The sequence below is a fragment of the Aegilops tauschii genome, chromosome 5 (genome assembly GCF_002575655.3).
Source record: "Aegilops tauschii subsp. strangulata cultivar AL8/78 chromosome 5, Aet v6.0, whole genome shotgun sequence".
NCBI lineage: Eukaryota > Viridiplantae > Streptophyta > Magnoliopsida > Poales > Poaceae > Aegilops > Aegilops tauschii.
In genome coordinates, this window is record NC_053039.3 from 503142893 (window position 1) to 503155039 (window position 12147).

Genomic DNA, 12147 nt, shown 5'->3' on the forward strand with positions numbered 1-12147 from the left:
CCGTTGCGCCAAATGGCGCAGAGACCCGCTGAAGACATGCTATCGATGAAAATAGTTTCATGCTACAAGGACCTTCTGCTAAATCATGCTATTTTTTAAACATGTTTATTACATTGTGAAATAATAGTCTGAGAAAAGGGAAATTGCATAATATGAATAGGTTACTATAGGCTTGAGCAATCACATTGAAAATATGGCCACTATGATGTGAGAGAGTAAAGTTGGCATGGTTGTATTTTTTTGGCAATGGGTTTGGAAAAAGAAAATATTTGTGTGACATGAATAGGTTACTATAGGCTTGAGCAATCACATAGGACACGAATTGTAACTATTTTTTTTTAAAAAGAATAGACTTGTCCTTCAAAATATATACTTGAGCATGCATAATCTGTTATGTTATTCAGGAACATGGAGGCATAAGTTTTTTTTTAAAATACAAACAAAGAATGAAATGTAAATAGTTGCTTAATGTAATTATGCAACAAATTAGAACATCGGTGGGTCAAATAACTGAGCCTGCAATTAGAAAGTCCAAATAGCTTACGCTAAAAATAAGGTAAACATAGGCGACACAGTAAAAAAGAAGGTAAACATACGTGATACAATAAAGCCTGGTTTGATGAACTCTATCGCACACTTTGTGATGTTTGATGAATAAAGCTACCCCTCAAAAAAAATGACACAATAAAATGTACTTAATACATGATAAACATTTCTTAGAAATAGTGGTCAATTACATCATATAATTTGGTTCTGTACAAAAAAAGTTTCCTCTTTTGTGTATATATCCTAAACACCACCCCTTGCGATGAACTCTTTGTCTTTGTCCACAAATTTGGTTATTCCCCATCCAGCATGTCAGTTGCAGTCTCCTGAAGCATAGGAACAACATAAGTTAAAACAATCTGGTCAAACATACACTAAGAATATACTCATGGGCATTATCGACAGATTAAACCAAAGTTAGAGTGCAGCAGGTTCTCTGTAAAGTCAAGTTACCATGCGGTTTTTACGAACCAATGGAGAAAAGCCGAAACACTGATCCAAGGTTCTACCTATTCCACTGTAGTATATCTCCAATACCTTTTGCCCCTATCAATTTCCTATCCAATTGAAATTGGTATCCAGATAGAAGAAGAGAAAGAAATTGGCACCGCTAGTAAAGAAAATGGTCGATCATGTGGAAGATCACATCAGCCCCATCAGAGTTCAAGAAATACGTCTTCACCTGCGACACGAAAGAAATGAGAAAGAATCATTCAGTTTTTTCAAACGATGACAACTTGGTAAATTCACTTCATCAACACACTTATCAACTGTATCTCATTTCAGTTTTGGCACTGCAGCTTATTACACGAGCATCAACTCGTATGGACAAGGATAGCTCTGTTCTTTTTTTCCCTTTTTGTTTTCAAGAAACAAAGTGGATAGAGCTACCCTGCCAGCCAGCCATTCAAGTTGAGCTAAACCTCGTGTTCTTGAGCTTTCATCTACTTATAATGCATAGGTAGCAAAGCCATCCTGAATGGGCATAAAATGGAGAGAGGGCCTGCTGTTTTTGACAGCAAGGACTGCATCCGTATTTGGTCCGTGATAACCTACCTACTAAATTAAATGGTAGCCTTTTCTAGCTCTTGTGTCGGTGCCTCGGTGGAGAGCCATACGCCCCACATGATCAACTACTACTATATCATCAGAGAAGAATCTGTAGCATTCCGAAAATCAAAAGTGCAAGCACTGACAGCCTTGCAGTTAACCATTAAAGTGTGACCATTCTTCTAATGTCTTCTTGCACTGACATAAGCAAAACCACTTGACTGCTAAAAATTTCTAGAACAGATGGCAATGCTTAAACAAAACTAATGTAGCCAAGAGCTTTCAGTAGACAGATGCTAATGAAACTTACAAATGTAGCCTTTCAAAGGGGGTCTCTTTTTTGGTGCCAACATGTAAAGCAATCACAGTGTAGAAACTTTTAGCCAACAGACATGAAGAATAAGGACCACAAGGTAATGGGGTTCATAACATACCTGAATGGTGCTATGGGCAAAAATCCATTGTCTACTTCTCTTGAAGCTAACATCTACCCTTTCCCAAGGAATTCTATTCAGGCTTTTGAGCATTACTTCTGAAATAGAGGACAGATTAATTCAGTTAGAAAAAATATCATCTTAATCATCCAGGAGAAATGGATGTATGGAAAGGTATTGGATATAATACAAAACACACTAAATAACAACAAAACTTTAGCTCCAATGCAAACATGAACCAGCGTAAAGACTTCGTCATTAGAAACTTGGCATCTATGGTTTCTGCTAGTTTATCAAGTCCTTGGACAATAAACAACACATCATCATGGAAAGCCTGGTACTACTATAACTCCAATTCAGTATCTTACCTTCCATTTCACTTGTAGTTTTTGCCTGATAAATCATTTCATCCGAAAAATCAACATCCCGAGCCTTTGGTTTTTCCACATATACAACATGTGGATATCTTACATCATCCACAAAATCTTCTTTCTGATGCCAGAGGATTTTGAAACATAAGAACCCTGTTACAGACCAGATATGGGCTGATAATAAATAGATCATTACCTTGGGAAGCTCGTGTTGACGGCGTATTGAAGATGTCTTCCAGCCAACAACGACTGAACTTTTACTCAAGGCCATAAAATAAAGTGCTTTAAATTCTGAATTGGTAAATAGATAGCCAATATGTTTATACTGATCTGCTAAGTACAAATATTCATGGCACAAGGATACAATCGCCACAAACATTTGAGTAAGCAACATAGTGCTTGAAAGAACGAAGAGCTGATCTGCACGTAGAAACAAAGTATAAGATGCTCTGTTTGACACTATTTGATAGTGATAATAGCTGGAATTTGAGCGTGGTGACATCATGTACTTTCATATATCACACGACCGATAACAATACCTTGAGTTAAAGCAATAATTTTTCACACATACACACTTGCATTTTCCTCTGCTCCTCTGATATCTTCTGTCAGTGCACCTTGGGTCTCCATGAACCCACCAACTTCATCTATAAAAGTATTGCATAGACGTAGCCATATTAGTCGATCAGACGTGGTAAGAAATAAACAATACAATATTCTTGATACCGATTTAGCTATGCAAAGCATGGCCAGAAATTGCAACGAGGTAAGTTCCTAAAGAAGATGCATAATATGATCTCTGAACAAATATATGCCTGTTGTCTTTAAACAGATCCTTCGAAAAATCTATTCATTAGAACGCAGAAGGATCCTATCATTGGATCATTCTATATGGTCCAGGTTTCTTTATTGGAAGAAAATATACAGATTGCACGCCTTTAGCTTGTACTGTGAGTAAAAATCTCCAACAATAACTATAGAATCATGTAAACTTTTCTTTAGCTGTATGTAATCATATAACTGAAACTGTAGAACATACTGCGCTGCCCTCCTCTAAGCAGCCCACCTTGAGCATTTTTACAAACAGCTAGTGCTTAGATCTACAGCCTCAAAGGCAAAACGTGAGAGAGAGAGAAAATGAGTGCGGGAGAGAGAGATCGTTGGGGGCTCACATACACACCTGCAGCCGTGAAGACACCTGAAGGACGGCGCTAGGGTCTGCCGCGGCCCAGACACGAAGGACGGCGTCGAGCCGAGCCGGCTACCTGGCTGGCATCTGCTCCTCTCTGGTTGAGCCCCTCCTCCCGCGGCTTCTCGAGACGAGGTCTCTCCTCCTCACGTGGCTTCCTCGCGGCCTGAGCAGATGAGAATCTCGAGTAGCAAGGGACGGAGTATGAACTGGGGAGACAGTGGAGAAGGTTGGGGCGGAAGGAAACTGGCCACCTGCACGGACAAAGTCGGTGGACGGAGGAGCCGTAGCGGGGGCGGCGACGACTGACGAGGGAGGTCGGATGGAGCAGGGCAGCGACCACGGGATCGTAGGAAAGGGACCTAGGGTTTGTGGCGGCTGAGGGAGAGAGATCGAGGAGGGAGGGAGGGTTGCGGAGTGCGGGCGATTGGATTGGGCCGACGGCAGGGTTACCCACGCCCCCGCAAATGGCGCGACGCGCACGCGGCGTGCGGGGAGAGGGCGCACTCGCACCTCGAAACGGCTTATACCCAGCCAATAGGCACAGAACAAGAGCCCACCGGTCATTGGCCATGCAAACTTACCACGCGGTCAAAACCAGCAGCGAGAGCAGCGAGCATCTAACGGTTCAAACAAAGTCAAAGACCAGTTTGACCACGATCGAACGACCATCGAAGGAACTGATCGGGGGAGCCTTCTCCATGCGAGTTGGCTAGCCTCTGTGTTGTTTTAAATTCAACAACGACTTATAAAATAAATACATATATCAACCCAAAGCCACTTTTCTAGAGAAAACTGTCGTCCTACCTACAAGACTGATAATGTGCCCTGACCGCGCGTTACGCACACCAAGAAATTCGGTGGACTCACCAAGCTGCCTGCCGGCTAGCCGGAAGCACCAACCGGTCTAGCAAACCCTCAATATGCACAGCATGCGCACGCTGTAGAACCGTTGCCGCCTTCTTCCGTAGTCCCATCTTCAGAAGCAATCAATGCACCGATCTAACTATACCCTTCTACGTCGACGCCACATGATGTCGAACAACACCTGCCTCCTGACCGCGCCCGGTATCCACGTTGAGACCCCGCTGCACCATGCCGCCACAAATCGCCGTCGTCAATACTGTAGATGGTGCGCCACTCCACTTTGGTGATCGCACGAGAAGCGCACGAAGACATGCGCCCACCCACCAAGCTAAACACTTGTCCCTCCAGCCGGTGTACAACCCCAAAGATGATGCCCCCATATGGGGTGACAACGCAGGAACGTTGCCATCAACACAATCTGGAAAGCATGAATCTAGAGTTTCCCCCAGGGAACATAGGGAACGCGAATTGCTCCACAACGCCTCCAACGAGGTAAGGACGCCCGTGGGTGCCGGCGTTGATGGTTCTGGCCGAGGCCGAATCAAGGTTTCGCTAGCAAATTCGCGCCCATCCCTGGCTGGACCACCAAATCGACCTCCACCGTCATCCAGCACACCCATGGGTGACGTCTATCGCCGGGAAACCGCACGACCGGAGAAGCACCACCGCCCGGAGTTGCCGCCCTGCCTGGGTGAGCCATCGACGGCCGAGGGGTCCTCACCGCTGTGCCACAAGATCTAGGCAATAAAGCAAAGGGGAGGAAACAATCATCGAATAATGAATAGGGGTACATAAGTTGTTGTAAGACATGCCACATAACATTTTTGGTAACGTGCAGCTGTGCAGGAAACAGAAAAAAAGAGAGAAAGAGTCTGTCTGTATCATCAATTCTCTTGTTGTATGAAACTTCTCACATATGGCAATTGGTAAAAAATAGACTAACTAATTACAATTAGGCTATTGTTTGAGTTGTCTATAAGGCTAGCCATAGTGGGAGTAACTTAGGTACTAACATAGCACACTCTAATTTTTTTTGCTTACGTGGCATATAGTTAATGAGAGAGGTGTTTAGAGTAACATAATATGTTACTGTAACATAGCGCTTCCTGAAAAATGATGATTCTACAAACTAATAAATGAAGTCATCTATGACACTACTACTATGTTAGTTTGCACTATGGAGGTACTAACTTAAACTAGTGTCATAGTCTCATAGATATGACACTAGTATAAGGTACTCTCCATTATAACCAGCCTAAATAAAGTTGGCATATATTAAATACAATACATGTCGAGAGTATTGTAAATGCCATAATGTGTTACTTCCGGTGGGTGTTCACCTTGGGCAGCGTAAAGACCGGGGAAAACTGGCACATATATGTATGCTTCCGGGCTCCTGGATCCATTAACACCAACAATATTGCTAGTCTCTACACACATAGATGCACATACTCACATTATATACACATGTGCACTAATCTTTTTGTCTCAAATACGCAAAGTGTGTATTATACATACTCACATTATATTACTGGTTGAGCTATTCTCCTCCATCTTGTAGGCAAAGTACTGTCAGAGGTCTCATACCTCTTGACACGGGCATAAGTATGAAATGCCAATTTCAACTGTTGGAACATCTTATATGCTCCGTGGCGTTCAAAACATTTTTGAAGTCCCAGTTCTAAGCCGTAAAGCATGGTGCACTAAACTATCAAGTAGTCATCATACCGAGTTTTTGTCAAAACGTTCATAACGTCTGCATCTGCTCCTGCAATAGTTCTGTCATCTAGCGGTGCATCAAGGACATAATACTTCTGTGCAGCAATGAGGATAATCCTCAGATCACGGAGCTAGTCCGCATATTTTCTACTAACATCTTTCAACTTATTTTTCTCTATGAACATATCAAAAAATAAACGGGAAATAACATCGCGAGCTATTGATCTACAACATAGATATGCAAATACTATCAGGACTAAGTTCATGATAAATTAAAGTTCAATTAATCATATTACTTAAAAACTCCCACTCAGATAGATATCCCTCTAATCATCTAAGTGATCACGTGATCCAAATCAACGAAACAATGTCTGATCATCATGTGAAATGGAGTAGTTTTCAATGGTGAACATCACTATGTTGATCATATCTACTATATGATTCATGTTCGACCTTTCAGTCTCAGTGTTCCGAGGCCATATCTGCATATGCTAGGCTCGTCAAGTTTAACCCGAGTATTTCTGCGTGTGCAAAACTGGCTTGCACCCGTTATATGTGAACGTAGAGCTTATCACACCCGATCATCACATGGTGTTTCGGCACGACGAACTTTGGCAACGGTGCACACTACTAGGAAAAGGGCTATAAATAATATGGACACTAATGGCGTACCAAACATGTGCTGCGCCACTACTATATACTAATGGCGCACCATGTGTTGGTATGCCATTAGTGTCCAAATACTAATGGCGCACCACATCCATGGTGCGCCACTACTAACAAAATTTTTTTTAATTTTTTTTTTAAAACTAGTAATGGCGCACCACACCCTCGGTGCGCCACTACTAACAATTTTTTTTCAAAACTAGTAATGGCGCACCGAGGGAACCCCGTTCAACATCTTCAAAATCCCCAAAAACCTAACAGAACAAAAGATACGGGGCTTTTAAGATCTAGAGGGGGGAAAAATGAAAGAAAAATCAAACTTACTAGTGGAGCACCATTTGCTAGGTGCGCCACTAGTAACAGAAAAAAAAATTTGGTTTTAAAAAAAAAAAATTTGGAATTTTTTTTAAAATATGATACGTAATATGACCGGGAAGTTTGAAATATTTTGGTGCATCCCAAGCTATTATCCAAAAAGAGAGCAAACAACGAAGCTTGGGGATGCCCCCGAGTGGCATCCCCTTTTTCTTCTAACGACCATCGGTATTTTACTCGAAGCTATATTTTTATTCGTCACATACTATGTGTTTGGCTTGGAGCGTCTTGTATGATATGAGTCTTTGCTTGTTTTATTTTGTGTTTTAATTCTTGATTCCTTGCTGGACACACCTATTTGAGAGAGCCAAAATTATGTCATGACTTGTTAGAATTGCTCTCTATGCTTCACTTAATTTTTTTATGAGCTATGGACTTGCTCTAGTGCTTCACTTATATCTTTTTGAGCACGGTGTGCTTTAGTATTTTTGAAGAAATGCTCTATCGCTTCACTTAGATTTATTTGAGAGTTAGTAAAAATTTCAAGAAATTCTCTCTTGCTTCACTTAAATTATTTTGAGAGAAAGAAAAATTATGCTCATGATCTTCACTTATAATTGTTTGAGCTTATCAAAAGCAACACATGAAAATTAGTTCCAAAGTGATAGATATCCAAGAAGGATATAATAAAAACTTTCATGAAGATCACTGGACAAAACAAACTTGATTCCTTGTAATAGTTTTGAGATATGATGATGTGATATGTGAGACATGTTGATGAGTAATTATGCTTTAGTAAGAATATTGGTAGGTGCGCTACTAGTAACAGAAAAAAACCTAACAGAACGAAAGATACAGGGCTTTTAAGATCTAGAGAGGGGAAAATGAAAAAAAATTCAAACTTACCAGTGACGCACCATTTGCTAGGTGCGCCACTAGTAACAGAAAACAAATTTGGTTTCAAAAAACTTTTTTTTTGGATTTTTTTTCCAAAATATGATACGTAATATGATCGGGAAGTTTGAAATATTTTTTCCAAATTTCATCACACTCATGAACATGAACAAAGTCCTAGACATCAACAAAGTTTAATAGGATTGATATGATAGATATATCAACAAGTGCCTGTGAAGTGATCTGGTGCTGGGGTTGGATAGAACAGCAAAGTTAAGCGTGCTCGGGCTGGAGTAGTGTGAGGATGGGTGATCTTCCGGGAATTTTGACCATGGAGTGCGATTTGGGAGAGCACTTATACCTTGAAATTGTAGTAAGGGATCATCTTATAAAGCTACCGCCGAACTAAGCAAAATAAGATGTATAAAAAGGTAAACATCACATGCAATCAAAATATGTGACATGATATGGCCATCATCATCTTGTGCTTTTGATCTCCATCTCCAAAGTACTGTCATGATCTCCGTTGTTACTGGCATGACACCATGATCTCCATCATCTTGATCTTTTATCAACGTGTTGTCACATGGTCGTCTCACCAGCTATTGCTTTTGCAACTATTGCTATCGCATAGCGATAAAGTAAAGCAATTACATGGCACTTGCATCTTATGCAATAAAGAGACAACCATAAGGCTCTTGCCAGTTGCTGATAACTTTAACAAAACATGATCATCTCATACAACTATTTATATCTCATCACGTCTTGACCATATCACATCACAACATGCCCTGCAAAAACAAGTTAGACGTCCTCTACTTTGTTGTTGCAAGTTTTACGTGGCTGCTACGGGCTGAGAAAGAACCGTTCTTACCTCATCAAAACCACAATGATATTTCGTCAAGTTAGTGATGTTTTAACCTTCACAAGGATCGGGCGTAGCCACACTTGATTCAACTAAAGTTGGAGAAATTGACACCCGCCAGCCACCTGTGTGCAAAGCACGTCGGTAGAACCAGTCTCGCGTAAGCGTACGCATAATGTCGGTCCGGTCCGCTTCATCCAACAATACTTCCGAATCAAAGTATGACATGCTGGTAAGCAATATGACTTGTATCGCCCACAACTCACTTGTGTTCTACTCGTCCATATAACATCTGCACATAAACCTGGCTCGGATGCCACTGTTGGGGAACGTAGTAATTTCAAAAAAATTCCTACGCACATGCAAGATCATGGTGATGCATAGCAACGAGAGGGGAGAGTGTTGTCTACGTACCCTCGTAGACCGTAAGCGGAAGCGTTATGACAACGCGGTTGATGTAGTCGCACGTCTTCACGATCCGACCGATCCAAGTACCGAACACACGGCATCTCCGAGTTCTGCACACGTTCAGCTCGGCGACGTCCCACGAACTCAGGATCCAGCAGAACTTCGCGGGAGAGTTCCGTCAGCACGACGGCGTGATGACGGTGTTGATGATGCTACCGACGCAGGGCTTCGCCTAAGCACCGCTACGATATTACCGAGGTGGATTATGGTGGAGGGGGGCACCGCACACGGCTAAAAGATCAACTGATCAACTTGTATGTCTATGGGGTGCCCCCTCCCCCGTATATAAAGGAGTGGAGGAGGGGGGAGGGCCGGCCGTCTATGGCGCGCCCTGGAGGAGTCCTACTCCCACCGGGAGTAGGATTCCCCCCCTTCCCTAGTTGGACTAGGAGAGAAGGAAGGGGGAGAGAGGGAGGAAGGAAAGGGGGCGCCGCCCCCACCCCCTCCTAGTGCAATTCGGACCAGAGGGGGAGGGGGCGCGCGGCCTGCTCTGGCCTCCTCTCTCTCTCTCTCCACTATGGCCCAATAAGGCCCATACATTTACTGGGGGGTTCCGGTAACCTCCCGGTACTCCGGTAAAATCCCGATTTCACCCGGAACCATTCCGATGTCCAAATATAGTCCTCCAATATATCGATCTTTATGTCTCGACCATTTCGAGACTCCTCGTTATGTCCGTGATCATATCCGGGACTCCGAACTACCTTCGGTACATCAAAACACATAAACTCATAATACCGATCGTCACCGAACGTTAAGCGTGCGGACCCTACGGGTTCGAGAACTATGTAGACATGACCGAGACACGTCTCCGGTCAATAACCAATAGCGGAACCTGGATGCTCATATTGGCTCCCACATATTCTACGAAAATATTTATCGGTCAAACCGCATAACAACATACGTTGTTCCCTTTGTCATCGGTATGTTACTTGCCTGAGATTCGATCGTTGGTATCTCAATACCTAGCTCAATCTCGTTACCGACAAGTCTCTATACTCGTTCCGTAATGCATCATCCTGCAACTAACTCATTAGTCACATTGCTTGCAAGGCTTATAGTGATGTGCATTACCGAGAGGGCCCAGAGATACCTCTCCGACAATCGGAGTGACAAATCCTAATCTCGATCTATGCCAACTCAACAAACACCATCGGAGACACCTGTAAAGCACCTTTATAATCACCCAGTTACGTTGTGACGTTTGATAGCACACAAAGTGTTCCTCCGGTATTCGGGAGTTGCATAATCTCATAGTCATAGGAACATGTATAAGTCATGAAGAAAGCAATAGCAACATACTAAACGATCAAGTGCTAAGCTAACGGAATGGGTCAAGTCAATCACCATTCTCTAATGATGTGATCCCGTTAATCAAATGACAACTCATGTCTATGGCTAGGAAACTTAACCATCTTTGATTCAACGAGCTAGTCAAGTAGAGGCATACTAGTGACACACTGTTTTGTCTATGTATTCACACATGTATCAAGTTTCCGGTTAATACAATTCTAGCATGAATAATAAACATTTATCATGAAATAAGGAAATAAATAATAACTTTATTATTGCCTGTAGGGCATATTTCCTTCACTAAAGGCCACCCTTTGGTCCCGGTTTCAGCCACGAACCGGGACCAATGGATATGGGCCAGGAACGAGGCCCATTGGTCCCGGTTCGTGTCTAGAACCGGGACAAAAGGGTCCAGACGAACCGGGACCAATGCCCCACGAGGCCCGGCCGGCCCCCTGGGCGCACGAACCGGGACGTATGCCCCCATGGGTCCCGGTTCGTGACTGAACTGGGACTAATGGGCTGGCCAGGCCTGAACCAAAGCCATGTTTTCTATTAGTGTGTGGGGTCGATTAAGGGCGGAAAATCAGCATGTTGGGGTATAGATTATTTTCAGCATATGTTTTCCTTTCCTGCATGTCATTCAGGTTTTGTTCTTTGCATACATATCAATATAGTATCATAAAACTTTTAGACTTTGAGCATCTGCAGATATTTATCAGGTTGAAGAAATTCCTCATTTTATGGTGCAACTGTAATATCGCGGAGACTGCGAGCGGATATTCATGGTCAAGTATAGTGTGGGCGCCAACATCGCCCAAAACGTCACTCTCCGCGCCGGGCTCATAGGAGCTTCCCCGTGGCGCGCACCCCTGCCTCCTCTTGAGCCCATGCCCGTGGTCGAGGGCGAGGCTTGATGAGCCGTTGGTGGTCGTGTGCGGCGGCCGCACCACCGGGCTGGACGGCCCATGGGTCAACCCGGTGGCCGATGGGGCCCCGACCCTGCAGTGTCTCGGCAGCGACCGTGTTCTCGCCTGCCTGGAGGACGAGCTGCGGTCCCAGCGGCAAGGCGTACCACGACGGGTTGCTTGGCACTTTGGCAGCGACTGGCCGGAGGACGATGTCCATCTGCTGGAGTGTGTCAGCGTGGATCAGGAATTCTTCCTTCGGGAGCCCTTGAACGCAGAGGCGCTGGTCACGTTCCTAGACGAGATGTGCGCTACCGTAGGCGCGGGCACAAACTCGCAAGTACTCCACTGTCTTGTTTGATGTTTGGAAGTCACTTTGCAACTTCCGATGATTCTTCCTAAAGAGATGAACTTGCTAGGGGCCTTGGAGTGCCCACGAAACCCTCGCCGTCGCCATTGGAACCCAGTCAGTCGCTCACTTTTGTGGAATGTGGAGGTTAGGATGCTACTATAACTCACTCACGTGTGACCGTTGGGCAGGGGGTGTCAGTGGGTGACATGA

At 43.7% G+C, this 12147-nt stretch overlaps 1 protein-coding gene across 1 annotated transcript; it reads right to left on the bottom strand.

Moving 5' to 3' along the window:
• Positions 1–703: 703 nt before the first annotated feature.
• Positions 704–11805, bottom strand: LOC109759145 (uncharacterized). Its single transcript, XM_073499384.1, has 9 exons — positions 11656–11805; positions 3327–3403; positions 2941–3042; positions 2766–2821; positions 2598–2650; positions 2399–2522; positions 2031–2128; positions 1000–1228; positions 704–872 (listed from the first exon to the last, which is right to left on the bottom strand). Exons 1-8 carry the CDS (start codon positions 11803–11805, stop codon positions 1157–1159), a joined length of 732 nt encoding a protein of 243 aa, XP_073355485.1. The 3' UTR covers positions 704–872; positions 1000–1156.
• Positions 11806–12147: the final 342 nt, after the last annotated feature.